Raw genomic sequence first — 15,694 nt, forward strand, 5'->3', positions numbered from 1 at the left:
ATACTGACTACTCTTTCTGAAATACTAGTAAGAGGCATCTAAGTGTGTGTGGATTTTACAGGGTCATGTATGCTACCCTGACCCTAGGGCCCAACAACGGCTTGGAAAGAGCTACAAGACTCCATTCAACTTGACATTTCATCAGTATCATTTTAATCAGTAGGTATATTATTGTCACATATACTTTTTTAAATATAAATACTTTTAAAAGCTGTGTTTTACAATACGATATCAAGAACATGTAGCTAATCCAGGTTGTATAGGTAATCATGTTTGACTCTGGAAGAAAGAAATTTGATCAGAATACTATTAGGGTGAAAGAAAAACACCTTCTTTTTAATCATTCACATTCAGCAATAATGAAAACGCTTTCTGTATGCACCGGCTCTGAACAATACATTTCATTTCTGTTTCAAACCTGCTATGCTATCTATTACCGTTTGAATGACTGCACAGCTTAACATAAAAATGCATCCCACTCAGATTCTGAATAATAAGTCTGATTAGACAGATAACTTCCCAATCATAAAAGTTTTTATTTTAAGACAAGTATTATGCAAATACTGCCTGGAAATCAGACTCCCTGTAATTGGTATGAAAAGACAAGCAGGAGATGAACACCGCACACTTGACACGGATCACATGTGGGTGTTCTCCTCGTGTGTCCCTGCCCTTGCTCCTCTTTGAAGAGCTCAGTGAAAGTATGAACACTACAAAGTTACCAACAGGTGAAATGAGCGAACCATGTAGGAAGCAAGACTTTCTTGATAAAAAATCTCCAGATAGTTCCTATTTGATATGTTGTTATAACCGTCCTTGTTAAGGGGGTAGGGGGTGGTGAAGAGGGGTGTTTTCTGTGCAACACCTGCAGAGAAATCAGTCTACATTACACTCAAAGCCAACTGCATACGGCAAATCTAAACCACACACACGAAGCAAATTCCGAAGCAAACGTGAAGCAGCAGTGATCTCAGGGCAGCACGTGCAAAATCCACGATTTGGGTATTCACATTTTAGTGGTCAGAAGAGAAATGTGCCAAAGCTCCCTTTCCCATTCCACTTGAACTGGTTCCCCGCAATAGAAATAAACATCTCCTGTGACATTAACTTGTCATCCGCTTCCGTGATCCCCAGTTCACTCAACCGTTTCTTCTTCATCTGGCCTTTCTTCGTGGAGGCAGCAACTAGTTCATTTACAATTTCACAATTGCCTTCGACTGGCTCAGAAAAGTCAGACCTTGCATGAAGCTCCATTTTATCAGTTGCACACTGAATCAGCTCTTCTAAATCAAGTTTTTCGGCTGCATCTACCTCTCCACTTGTCTGAATTTTAAGTGCTTTATTTTCTGGAGAAACAAAAAAAGTAAAACAGCATTTAACTACAAAGCTATCTCAACTAAAATAGATATATATTACACAAGCTACTAAACAAACAAAAAACCTACTGTCACGGACTTCATTTCTCCTCATGGCAACCCTATAAAGGGGTCTCTGAGACTGCACGTTTTCACAGGGGCAGACAGCCTCATCTTTCTCCCACAGAGCAGCTAGTGGGCTTCAACTGCTAGCCTTGTGGTTAGTAGTCTGAGGCTTATCCAGCAGTGTCACCAGAACTCCTCACAATCTATTAGAACCATGGATTTTTCAATTGCCTTATATATGTATGACAGCTAAACCATGAATACGGAAGACCTTAGAAGAATTGAGGCCTCTGAATTACGGTGCTAGCAGAGTATTTATTATACCATGGACTGCCACAAGAAGAAGCAAATCTATGTTGGAAGAAGTACAGCCAGGATGCTCCTTAGAAGAGAGGATGGTGAAACTTGGCCTCCCGTACTTTGGGTATGTTATCAGGAGGGACCAGACCCTGGAAAAGGTCATCATACCTAGTAAAGAAGAGGATCAGCAAAACATAGGCAGACCCTCAACAACACGGACTGACCAACTGGTACGGCAATGGGCACAAACGTAACAACTGTGAGGATGGCGCAGAGCAAGCAGTGTTCTGTTCTGTTCTGTTGCACAGTTGGAACTGTTGTATGAACTGAAACTTAATGGATGGCACCTAACAACTACAATTAGAGCTTTCAAGGTTTTTCTGCCAAAGCTTCCCACTGGTATCTTACTAGATCTTAAAAACTCTTTACCACTAGACTCTCAATGAGCTCTACCTGCCAAGGTGTCTTTACTCTCATACAGAATTACCAATTTCCAAATCCTCCGTTTTAGCCTGGGATCTCACTGACTAACCAGATATTTCCTGGAGAGCTACTATCAGCACCATCCACTCTCAAAAACCCTATACAGGGTCACTGTAAGTTGAGACTGACTCAGCGACACAAGTATGGTGCTAAGAAACCCTACTGGCATTGTCGATTAGGCATGGGGCTGCTAGCTTTGGTGTTGGCAGTTCAAACCCAGCGGCCGCTCTGCAGGAAAAAGATCAGACTGTGTGTTCCTGCACAGATTTCGTCTCAAGAGTAACTCAGGGGCACTGAGTGTGGGGTTGGGTTAGTACTGTGCTAGGCTACATGGAGCACTAAATCAGCACATTCTACATGTCCTACAGCAACTCCAGCAGCTACTATAGCATGAGAGAGAGGGCTTGTAATAAGCTCAATTCTGATCCTCACCCACTGGTGCTACCCCCATGATTGTCAAATGGCAAAAGAAGTCTTACAGATGTAATCAAGGCTACGGCAGCCCTGGTGCTGTACATAGCGGGCTACACAGTGGGCTGCTAAGCCAAAGGTTAGCAGTTTGAACCCACCTGCCACTCCATGTGCCAAAGATGAAGCAATCTACTTCCATAGAGACTAACAACCTCGGAACCCAGGGAACAGTTCTACTGTCTAATGAGGGTTGTTGATTCCAAATAGACTGGCGGTGGGTTTGGTTTTGGAATCAACATTACTAATCAGCCCACCTTAAAAAATTCTACTGTTATTTTTACACAAATAACACCTTCTATATTCAGGTGGGTGTCCTGGTGTGGCAAGGCGGGTTAATGCACCACACTGCAAAGCCGTTTGAACTGCAAGGTCGGCAGTTCAAGCTCACCAGCTGCTCCTAGGAAACCCTATAAAGGGTCGCTATGGGTCGAAATCGACTCGATGGCACTTAGGAACAACATATTCAGGTAAGTCTAATCTGATCACCTGGGCCATCTAAAGCAGATGGTTGCAGATGAGGAAAACAGAAGTCGGAAAGATTCAAGTGATTACAGGTGTGGGAGGTTTTCCACTGCTGAGAGGGCAGGGCCACAGGGCAAGGACTTGAGTGTCCACTAGACACTGAGACTGGTTCTAGGCCAGTAGCCAGTAAGAAAGCAGAGACCTCAGGAACCAGATTCTGCCAACAACATGAATGAGCTTGGCAGTGGATTCTTCCCCAGAGCTTCTAGACAAGAGCCCGGATTTCACCCTTTGAGATCCTGCCCAGAGCACCCAGTCTACTTGAATGGACTTCTGACTGCAGAACTGTGAGATGAGGAAAACTGGGAGAAATAACCGGAGGGAGTCCTGACGACGAGGTGAGCTACTCCTTACTCTCCGACGCTGCCCACCCATGTAACATTTAATAGCGGTCTAGATCGTGGCTTAATATTCAGAAATGTCTCACTGAGTTACTGCAGCCATTCCGCCAAGAAAGGCAGGTGACAGGGAAGTATTTACTTCCACCAATGAAAAGCAAAGCAAACGCCACTGTCCCCTCCAGTAAGTGTAGTCTCCAAACTGCCACATGCTTTTCTTTTCCGGTGGCTCAACGGCTAAGCACTCAAATGCTCAACAAAGAGTCAGTGGTTTGAACCCAGCAGCTACTCTGCAGGAGAAAAGAGCTGGGGATCTGCTCCCAGAAAGATTACAGTCTAGGAAACCCTGTGGGGCAGCTCTCCTGTCACCTAGGGTTCCTATGATCAGGATCGACTCAGCAGCACATGATCACCACACCTACAGCAAATGCCAGCAGGACACCTTCGCTTCATGCCCAGCCTTATGCTACAGATTTTGGGAACAGCAAGACTGAAACACGACAATATCATGGTGTTTCACGAGCAGTTGAACTAGTTGACCTTGAAGTTTCTTCCAAGATTTCATCTTCCAGCTCTACCAAGCCTCTCGATCTGCAAGCCCAAACATAAGCTAATAATCCTTTTATACAGAGGGGTAGAAAGACCAGAGCTTTAATCAGAGTTTAATGCCGAAATAAAGTAAATTAGGTCTCTTTTTTTAAATATAAAAGATTACTAAATATAGTGTACCTTCAGTTTCATCTTGGGCATCTTCTTGCAGGTCAGAGAAAATTGTAGGTTTCACCAAGACAACGCCATAACCTTCATTATTATGTATGACATTATTCACCATGGTTATTTTGGGAATGTCATAATGCTCATCTAAGAAGTCCTGTGACATTGAAAACAAATGTTTTAAGGAACTGTCACTTTCAACACTGCCTGCTTTAAAAATCTCCTCACTGTTTTTCAGGCTATTCTAAAAATAAGTAGAAAAGCTATGCTTAGTAATATGTCCTAGCACAGTCTAAGCTCTCAGTGATACAGCATTCCTGCTGTCTCTATAGATATATAGGCAGGAAAGCATTCCCACAAGAGACTTCCTATCATCAACTATTATCAAAATTTATATACTATCGATCCATTTTAAAAACAGCAAAACCTAACATGAATTTAAAAAAAAACAACACAGACACACACAAAAAAAAACCCCCTCTTTTTCCTTAGATGAAACCGTTCTATTTTTCAGACAGAGGGACTTCCAGCAGGTGCTCACCTTAATGAGTATGCCTTCCTTGCAGTGATGGATCCCGTTGTCACTCAGGCTGCACTTGCTCCCAGGATAGATTTCTAATCCAGCACCCTACAAGTCACAATTTGAGGTACCGACAGCCAACTTTTAGGAGCAGACTGATAAGAGGTTTAGCACAATCACTTGTTGCACACAGTGCAAACATAAACATCTCAGGGAGAGGATTACTGGAAACTTCTTAGCAACATTTCCATTTGTTCCATTTCTAGCTCGTTGTCTACCATTCATCACTTTCAAAAACAAAACACACATACATCCCATACTGGCCAAGAGTCAAAACTTAATTCCTACCCCATTTTTTTCATTCTGTACACATCAGTTTTCCAGTTCTACCAAAAAAAAATCATTTAACAATTTTGTTAAAGATGCAAAATAACCATTCTCTCAGAGACACTCAATTAGTTGGAGAAGAGCAAGTGAGTCAAGTAAAATATTGCTATCTGAGGATAGAAACAAGACCCTGTGTTGTTAACACCAGTTTAAAAACACCAACCAAACCCAAACCCAAAAATCCCATCTAAGAGTAAAACAGCTAATGGCCTCCACTACTTATTACATGCATGTTCAAATTAGCAGCCAACTCAAGTGTCCTGTTTATGTGCAGTAACCAGAAAGATTTATGCATAGCCCAATTCTCTCACACTGTCCCTTAGCACCATATGGTGACAACAAAAAATAACAGTGATCAGAATAATTCATTCCTGATGCTATGCTAGGCACATTGGGAAGTGAAAGGGATTCAACCAAACTTCTACATATAAGAAATCATTTGGAGAATAATACACAATTTTATAAATGAAGAATTGCTATTAGCCATTTCTGACACCATCTAGCATATGTATGTAGAGTGGTTTTTAGGAATGGGAGTATTCCACAAGAAAACACATATACAACAGGGTGTTGTTGTTAAGTGTCGTCAAGTAGGTACCGACTCACAGCAACCCTGTCTGTATAAGCTTTCCAAGAAGTGGCTGGTGAGCTTGAACTGCCGACTTTGAAGTTCAAAGTGACCTTGCAGTCCAGTGCATTAACCCACAGTGCCACACAACAGAATAGCTAAATGAAATATGAAATCACTAGAAATCATTAAAATTTAAGAAATAATTTAAAATTTTAAAGGAGAACAATTCCAGCAAGTAGCCACCTAGCAAACAGAAATGAAAGACCTGAGGTGGAACTTTTAATATAAGACCAAAAGGACTCTAATCAAAATTTGTTACAAGAGACAAAAAAGAGCTCTCAAAGCCACTGGTGGGTTTGAGACTTCATTGCACTACTTTCAATAATGGGGAGAACATCGAGAAAAAAGATCAATGAGGAATCAGAGGCCCTGCATGACACCATAGGCCAAGTAGACCACTCCACCTGACAATAGTACAATACACATTTCTCACCAATGCATCTGGAACATTCTCTAGGATAGTCTACACGTTAGATCACAAAGAAAGTCTCAATAAATTTACAATGACTGAAATCTTACAAAGTATTTTCTCTGATGACAAAGGAATTTACTTAGGAAGTAAAACAAGAAAGAAAATTTAAAAATACACAAAATGCAGAGATTAAAGAAAACACTTTTATTAAACAACCAATGGATCAAGGAAGATGAAAGAAAAATTAGCAAATACTTGAGTCAAATGAACATGAAAGTATTAACATTTCAAAATTTATGGGATGCCGCAAAAGCAGTGTTCAGAGAGAAATTGATACCTCCAAACACCTGCATTAAGAGAGTGCACAAATCAATAACCTAACTGAAAACTTGAGAACCTAGAATAAAGCAAACCCAAAGCATCTGAAGGACGGAAATAGCAAAGACCAGAGTGGATTTAAATAAAATAGAGAATAAATTTTAAAATTCATGAAACAAGAAGTTAGTTTTTGGTGTGGCGCTGTGGGATAATGCACTGGACCACAAGGTCGGTTTGAACTTCAAGGCTGCTGGTTCAAACTCACCAGCTGCTCCTCGGAAACCCTATGCAGCGTTGCTATGAGTGTGAACCGACCAGACAGCTTAGCAACAACAACAAGACTGACAAAGTAAAAATGAGAGGAAATGTAAAATATCTAAAATCAGAAATAAAACTGGGACACTACAACAGAAACAAAAAAAGGATCATAAGAGATTATGGACAATTGTATACCACAAACTACATGCTGTTGTTGTTGTTATGTGCCATGGAGTCGGTTCTAACTCATAGCGACCCTGTAGAGGGTTTCCGAGGCTGTAAATCTTTACGGGAGCAGAAAGCCTCATTGCTCTCCCGCAGAGCAGCTGGTAGTTTCGAACTGCCGACCTTGAGGTTCGCAGCCCGATTCGTAACCACTACGCTACCATAAGCTAGATAAAATGAATACATTCCTAGAAAAACTTAAACTTCCTACTCTGACTCAAGTAGAAATAGAGGTCTTAATAAATCCATAAAAAGTACAGAGACTGAATCATTAATCATAAACATTCCAATAAAAGACAAGTCCTGCATCATATGGCTTCACTAGGGAACTCTACCAAATGTTTATAGAAGTGATTCCAATTCTTCTCAAAAAAACATTTTCCAAAAAATCATAACACTTCCTAATCCATTCTTTGAAGTTAGCCCACTCTCAGCACTGCTATTCAGCATTCTACTGGAAGTTCCAGTCAAAGCAATTATGCAAGGAAAAACAAAAACGTAAACCCATCAGGAAGGAAGAAGGAAAGTTATCCCAGTTCACTGACACCATGATCATATCATGTAGTGGACCCCAGAGATTCTACTAGAGCTAACAAGTGAATTCAGTAAAGCGGCAAAGTACAAGGTCAACAGACACAAATTAGTCATGTATCCATACATTAACAATGAGCAATCATAAATGGAAATTAAGAAAACAATTCTATCTACAATAGCAGCTAAAAGAATAAAATACCTATAAGTAAATGTAATAAAGTGAAAGATCTGTATACTGAAAACTTTAAAACATTACTGAAACAAATTAAAGAAGACTTAAATAAATGGAAAGACATGTTCATGGATCAGAAAATTTAGTATTAAGATGACCTGGTGTAGCGATGTGGGTTAATGCGCTGGACTGCAATGTCAGTTTGATCCGCAAGGTCGTCAATTCAAGATCACTAGCCACTCCTCGGAAACCCTGTACAGGGTCGCTATGAGTCGGAACCGACTCCACAGCACATAACAACAACAAGAGGCCCTGAGTAGCCCAAGCACAGTTGGAGGACACACTTCCTGATCACAAAACATATAATAAAGCTATAATAATCAAAACAGCCAGGTTCTGTTATAATGACAGACATACAGACCAATGGAATAGAGATTTCAGAAATAAACATATACATCTATAGAAACTTGACTTTTGACAAGGGTGTTAAGTCTATCCAATAGGGGAACAAATAGTCTCTTTAATAAATGTTGTGGGGGAAATGGGCGTTTCATAAGCAAAAGAAAAAATTGACCCATACATTACACACCACATATAAAAATGAACTAAGAATGGATCAAGGATCTAAATGCAAAAACTAAAACTACAAAACTCTTAGAAGAAAACACAGGGGTTATGCTTTGGAAGCTAGTTTTTAACACTGGCTTTTTAGATAGGACTAAAACGTGTAAGCAACAAAAGACAAAATAGATCACTGATCTTCATCAAAATTTAAAACTTGCTCATCAAAGGCCTTTATCAACAAAGCAAAGAGATAATCCTCAGAGTGGGAGAAAACTTTTGAAAACCATATATCTGATAAAGAATTCCTACAATTCAACAATAACAAAACAAAAACTGGGCAAAAGACTCGAAGAGATACTATACCAAAGAAGAAATACAAATAGCTAAGATAAAAGATGCTGGCCAGGATACAAAGAAACTGGATCACTCTTACACTGCTGACAACAAGATAACATGATCCAGTCTCTCTGGAGAATACCACATGCACTCATGGGCAGTTATCCCAGAGGAAGGAAACTTATGTTCACAAAAAACCCTGTACACACGTGTTAACATCTTTATTCTTAATAGTCAAAAAACTGACAACAAGCCAGCTGTCCTTCAACAGGTGAATATTAAATTGTGGTACATCCGTACTAGGAAGTATTACTCAGCACAATATTTAGATGATTCTCCAGAGAATTACACTGAATTAAGAAAGCTTATCCCGCTTAAAAAAAAAGGTTTCCATACTAAAAGAAACATTTTTTGATAGTTACCAGGGGTGGGAGAGAAGGAAGAGTAATTCACTGGCTGGAGGCTAGACATATTAGCTCAGGGGATGGGAAGGGCAATATACCAAAAGAGGGAGAGTGGCAGAAGAATGAAGACAGGTATAGACACAGGGAGGTGTGCGGAAGGTAAAAGGGATACAGGTAAATAATGATTGGAATAATAGTGTTCTGTGTGTAGATACATGGACTGTGACACAAGCTGAATGGGTAAAGGAGGAAGAGTGACGTGTGTGTGTGTGTGTGTGTGTGTGTGTGTGTGTGTATACACCCCACAAAAAAATAAGTGTCTGAAAGGGGATATTTGTACATGAGTATTTACCTTTCATACAAACACAACTATGAATGTGATGAAGCTTACAGTAGGAAAAATGATGAAAACTTCCCAGATATTATCAAACATCTTAAGGCAAAGAGTTGATGGGCTGGGGGGGGGGGGGTCTAAAGACCATAGTCTCAGGGGACTCCATGGTTAATTAGCATAACATAGTCCACAAAGATTCCATCCTGCTTGGGAAAGTAGCATCTGGAATCTTGAAAACCCACGAGAAGCCGCCTAAGGCACAGCTACGGGTTCTCCGTAGCGAAACCAAGAGTGATAAGAGTTGAAGCTGCTTGGAATCAATTACTCCAATTGTTGTTAAGTGCCATCGAGTCGGTTCCGACTCAGAGCGACCCTGTATAGAGTTTCTAAGGAGCAGCTGGTGAGTTTGAACCACAGTCCTTGCAGTTCTAAATGACCTTGCAATCCAGCGCATTAACCCACAGTGCCACATCAGGACTCCCCAGTGGGCTAATGGAACATGTGAACATCAGTCTCCATGATTCTGAGACTAGAAGAACTAGACTATGCCTGGCTACCAGTACCAACTGTCCTGAAAGGGATCACATTATAAGGTCTTGGACAGAGTGGGAGAAAATGTGGAGCAAAACTCAAACTTATTTAATTAAAAAAAAAAAAAGACGAGGTTTACTGGTCAGAAAGAAACTAGAGGAACCTGAGAGTCTGGCCCTCCACTACCCTGAAGGTTTGGAAAGGAACTCACCCTGGTGGCTCACTTTTCATCCAAGAAGCGATAGGTTTATTTGGGAGGGAGCAGACAATAACACTAGCATGGCATGCTCACCACGGAATGGTCAATCATTCAAAATCAAAAGGGCACCATTTACCTAAGGACCAAGTTGAGAAGGGTTGGGAAGGTGGATGGAATGGCAATAGGACCCACAGGGAGGAAGCGGGGTAACTGTGGTTGCAGGGAGGGGATCGCAATCCCTGAGATGAAACAAAGTGTCTGATTTAGTAAATGTAAAGCTGATGATCTTGTCTGTAAACCTGCACTCAATTTACAATAAAAAGTTAAAAAAAATAGTTAATAACCCAAAGGTTATATACCATTTATATAATAATCCATTTATATCATAGTCTTGAAAGGACAAAACGGAAAAAGAAAACAGACTGGTGTTTGCCAGCAGTTAAGAAGGAACAGGGGGAAAGAGGTAGGAATCCTTGTGGTGACTGTCACCTTCTCGACCTTGGACTGGAGCATTGTCAGTATCCCGCTGTAATATTGGACGATGGTTTTACAACAAGTTACTATTGAGGGAAAATGATAAAGGGGACACATGTGATCTCTGCATATTACTGCTTACAAATGCATGTGAATCTATAATTATCTCAAAACAAGAAGATTTTATTTAAAAATAATAATAATAAAGTTTCAATTACTACACACTTGTTTATAAAGTTAAGATCTTAAGGGTTTTAAAGTCTCAAAAGTTACAATTCTTTTTCTTCCGAACCTGTTTTGTAAATGCTAAATAGAAATAGCCCTGCATAATTGAGTTTGACTGTCTGAGCATACCCAAGTGTCTGAACTTCTTTGAAGAACAGGGACATGCATTTACATCTTGGCCCCATGTTTTATTCATTTGTTTAGAACATAAACCCAAACTACCTCACCAAAAGGCTAGGAGCTCCTCCTACCTTGGCGCCATATAAATCTGAGTTCTTCATTAATAACTCTGCTGATGTTCGGACGGTGACTCCGGTAGTTTCACATTGCAGTACACAGTTTTCCAATACAGTCTTGCCACGGTGAATGCCTAGGATAAGCACATACAACTACTGCTTTAGAAAGTACTACGTCTTTTCCAGTGCTAGAAATAGCCTTGAGCTATTTTTGTTGTTAAGTGCTGTCCAGTTGGTTCCGACTCACAGCGAACCTGCCTGGGATTTCCGAGGAATGGCTGGGGTGATTTGAACTGCCAGTGTTTATCCTACAGAGCTGTACCAGAACTCCGAGCTAACATTAGGTAAGGTCGAAGTATTTTCCCTTCGTTTTCACACGTTATCATCTGAATTATAAATTCACAATATGAAAAACGATTATTCTGAGTTATTTTCTAAAATCTAAAAGCAACATTCCTTAAGCAAAAAAAAAAAGACTTGACCTCAGAAATGCAAGATCCAGTTTAAAAGCACTTTTAATTAAGACAAAAGTATGAGAGAGCAAATTTGTTGGGAACCTTGGATGGGAGGAGAGGGGATACAGATCCTAGAAAATGAGTATTAGAATAACGTGGGCAAAAATAGGTTGAAAACCAAACCGAAATCACTGCCATCGAGTAGATTCCAACTCACAGCAACCGTGTAAAGGGTTTCCAAGGCTGTACATCTTTATTTACACAGTAAGCCTCATCTGTCTCCCGTGGAGCAGTTAGTGAGTTTGAATTGCCAACCTGATGTTTAGCGCCACCAGGGCTAGGTTGAAGCTAGTGCTAAATCCAGCACAAAGAACACAAATCATAATACTGGGAGATTTTTGAGGGATAAAACTCATCGCACAGAAGTCAATATTAAACTAACAAATTTTGAAAAAGAAATTGAAATCTTTTTCACTTTGGTGAAAGCTTCCTACCTTGTTACATTATTAGTGTAAACCCACCTTCCATACACTCAAGAGGAGTGTTCCATTAAGGCGTATCTCTCAAGAAAAGCAGTTTTTCTTCAAAACCTGGGATAAATAACATACCAAGTGTTTTGATACTTACTTAAGATTCCTTCTACAGCACCATGCTGAACAAATTTTATGTTTGAGATTTTAATATCTGCTCCTGTACAATCCACAAAAGTGTCTCCTTTGCCCCTCTTTTCTATCACAATATCATCTGGTAGACCATATCCTATGGAAGAGAGCAAAACCAAGATGGGTAAGGGGAAATGTCTAAACAGAAAAACAGATTTCTTTTGTTCAAATGGTTCCACATGATATTTGAGATTACAGTAGCGTGTAGACAATATCTTAATTATCTCTCCATCTATCTCGATTAAGTTAAACCATGATATTCAATTTTTAACAATAACAGTTCCCCAATTTGTCCTCTATCAGGGAGCCTATTCTGTGAGCCATCCTGGACAAGCTCAGCATTAAATTCATTTACAGAACTTCAATGAAACAATAAATAAACAAGCCAAATGCTGACAGCTGAGTCAAAAGGCTTTCCACATTCAATCCTTCTAAGTTTTTTTTTTCAAGCTCCAAGATACTGTGAGAATAATATAAACTAAACTTTCAAAAAGCCTACGCATTTCTCAAGATGATCTAATTCTTGTCGAGTGAGTCACTTTAAAATCTGACAATTTGACTTAAACAGGTTTTTTATTGTTGTTAAGTACTGTTGGATTCCGACTCATAACGACCCTTCCAGGGAGCGGCTGGTGGGTTTGAACCACCTTGCAGTCCAAATTGACCTAATCTATTGCTTATTCTACAGAGCCGAAGCAGCCTCCCTTGTTAATCAACAGAATTCACTGGATCTCTGTAAATTCAAACTACCAGTGTCAGCAGGATCAGAAAACTAGAGAACTGGCCTGATTTTATCAGGCAACAGAAACCAGAAAAGTCACTGAGGAGATCTGCACTTGAAGAGCACAGACCAGACCTGGGGACACTAGAGAATGCAGGAGAAAGTCCTACACCAGAGTGCTCCCATAGTGGACTCTGGATGGCTAAGAGTAAATTGTTTTCCACAATCACACATCTCCAGGACAAAAAAACCAACAACGAACTACCATAATGAGAAAAACTGACGTTATTACTTGAACCAATTACTCTACATTGTACTTCTCTGTGATGTCGATAGCCTGCAGAGCAGGTGGCTGCTCAGTATAGGTCTCTGTAGCTGTCGCTCATCCTCAGATAAGCTCCAGTCTTAATTATCACCAACTACTCCATGTATTCACACTAGTAGAGATACTATCTGACTCCCTAAATTCTCAGAAATGTCCTCTGTTGGTAAATTTACAGCTATTTTTACACTGTAACTATCAGAATTCTGAATGGTTATTTATGACACTGTGCCGATTACATTATCATTTCCTCACCAATCCAAAAAGAACTTCTCCACCACACAATCTCTAAAACCAATGTTATTTTCACTATGCCAAAAATCAAGTGATTTTACTGCAGTGTTTTATCCTGCAGATGTGTTATTTATACACACACATCTATATAAATCAAATATTGGAGAGGAGAAAGAACAAGAATTACACACATAAAACAAAGAAGGGCTGGGGTGATGTACTAGTGAACAGCAGGAAATTAAACTCCCAGCCTTGCTTCCATTAAGAAGTTTTGACAAGATCAAGATAAAGAATGTAGCTTAAGCAGTTTGTGAACAGCTGCACAAGATCTAATAAGATATACGATTTCTTGCATTACAAGTTTTATTGCTAACTTGAAACAGTTTTGGTAAATAGTTGAACAGGTGCATCTAAATTTGACACATTATGGAAATATAAAGGACCAAGACAAACGATTATAAAGTAACCTAAATTTAGGAGTCCCTCTAAATGTATAATAAAATTACAACTACTAAAAAGTTATCTTTAATAGAATCTTTCAACATTAATTTTCTCTAAAATAACACTTTGGCCAAGACACAAAGTATAGACTTTGCAACATTCCACAAGCTTTTAAAGAATTAAGATAATGTTTCTTTTGTATCAATTTTAAGCTAAATGTACTTGATTATATGCTAGGAAAAATACAGGCAGTCCCCAGGTTACAAATATTCAACTTACAGACAACCTGTAGTGAGCCAACTCCCATAAAGCCTATTATATTAAGACACTGAGGTGCATACAATGGTTCATAATAACAAACAGTATTATTATTACTGTGCTAGTATGCTGAAGATGTTTTAGTGTATTGGAAGTATTTCTTTGAAATTTTTATGCATAATTTAGCAACTATACGACATACATTGTGGCACTGTAGGATAAGCGCAGGACTGCAAGGTTGGCAGTTCAAACACACCAGTCGCTCCTTGGAAACACTATATTGGGTCACTATGAGTCAGAACCAACTCAACAGCACTTAACAACAGCAACAACAACAACCAAGGAATATTATATACAATATACTAAGACAAACATTTGACTGATGTTAGATATGAACCTGGCTGTTGCAACTTATGTACAAATTCTGCTTAAAGATTTAGTAATGGAACTCGTCCATAATCTGGGGCTGCCTGTAACTAAATTTAAATTTAAAAATTTGTATTATCAAAAAAGCTAAATGCAAAAACCATGTACTATATACCCACAACATACAAGGAGGCTTCAATCAGTTAATGAAAAGACAACAGAATTTTTCCAAGAACTTTTGAAGCCTCCTTATACATGAAATAAGAAGTTCCAAACTATTAAACAAGAATATTAAAATAATAAAAACATTGCTGGGATATTTTTACTTCTAGAAATGAGATTTTCTTTCTATAAACAAATATAATCTGGAAAGTACACTTCTGAATTGTGCTTTTGCTTTATGTTGATGCTTTCCCACACAATACATGTTACAATAAACCATAAGTCAAGTTGCTCAATTTTCATGGCAATTCATTTGAAATCAGATGTGTTAAAATTATATTCTTGAAGCTGCCACGAGATCAGTAATTCACTGTTTTCTTAAGCATATCATGCATGAGTGTGGTTGTGTGACCTTCCATACTCACCTTCCAACTCAATGGAGTCAGCAATGGAGAATGTACCATGGACCACGTAATGACCAGGGCAAACAATGACCGTGTCGCCTTCATAGCAGGCATTGATAGCAGACAACGGATCATTATGGAACTAGAAAATAACAATAACATATTACAGTATACACTTCCCAAAAGCAACCCAAATATGAGTCCACATGCCTTCGGGTCTCACTTTGAAAATGGAGTAAAAACTGACTATTATTAAATTGTCTGCTTTGATGGTGCATGCTTGGTACATGACTACTGCTGCCACAAGACAACACTCCCACTATTTCTCATTTGACAGGAAACCACCACGGGAAGTTCCTGCAAACTTTTAATAGAATTCAGGAAAACCTTTGTGAATCAGAGGGGGAAACCCACTGGGATTGAGAAACTCCCCTTTTACCTGAATTTCTATTTCTTCCTTACAAGAGTCCTGACAAAGCTTGTCCCTAAGCAAGGACTGCAGCAGACCAGTCATCATGGTGGAAGAGACCACATGGGTGACCTTCTGACCACTCACACGGACACCCTTTGCTTGGATATTAGAATTCTTTTGGTAACCAAACACATATCTTAAAGAAATCAAACAGATGTATCAGTTTTCAGAAAACAGCTGGGGGGGGG

The 15,694-nt window shown here is 39.4% G+C and overlaps 1 protein-coding gene across 1 annotated transcript in view; it reads right to left on the reverse strand.

The window, feature by feature from the left end:
* Positions 1-840: 840 nt before the first annotated feature.
* SHCBP1 (SHC SH2-domain binding protein 1) overlaps positions 841-15,694 on the reverse strand; it is a 34,947-nt gene continuing 20,093 nt past the window's right edge. The window contains exons 7-13 of the mRNA XM_006872560.1: positions 15,474-15,642; positions 15,056-15,176; positions 12,092-12,223; positions 11,025-11,143; positions 4,791-4,877; positions 4,265-4,406; positions 841-1,346 (exon numbers count right to left, since the gene is read on the reverse strand). Coding sequence (XP_006872622.1) covers positions 1,021-1,346; positions 4,265-4,406; positions 4,791-4,877; positions 11,025-11,143; positions 12,092-12,223; positions 15,056-15,176; positions 15,474-15,642 — 1,096 coding nt within the window. The 3' untranslated portion in view covers positions 841-1,020. The remainder of the gene's footprint in view (positions 1,347-4,264; positions 4,407-4,790; positions 4,878-11,024; positions 11,144-12,091; positions 12,224-15,055; positions 15,177-15,473; positions 15,643-15,694) is intronic.

This window comes from Chrysochloris asiatica, unplaced genomic scaffold (assembly GCF_000296735.1).
Source record: "Chrysochloris asiatica unplaced genomic scaffold, ChrAsi1.0 scaffold00204, whole genome shotgun sequence".
Lineage (NCBI taxonomy): Eukaryota > Metazoa > Chordata > Mammalia > Afrosoricida > Chrysochloridae > Chrysochloris > Chrysochloris asiatica.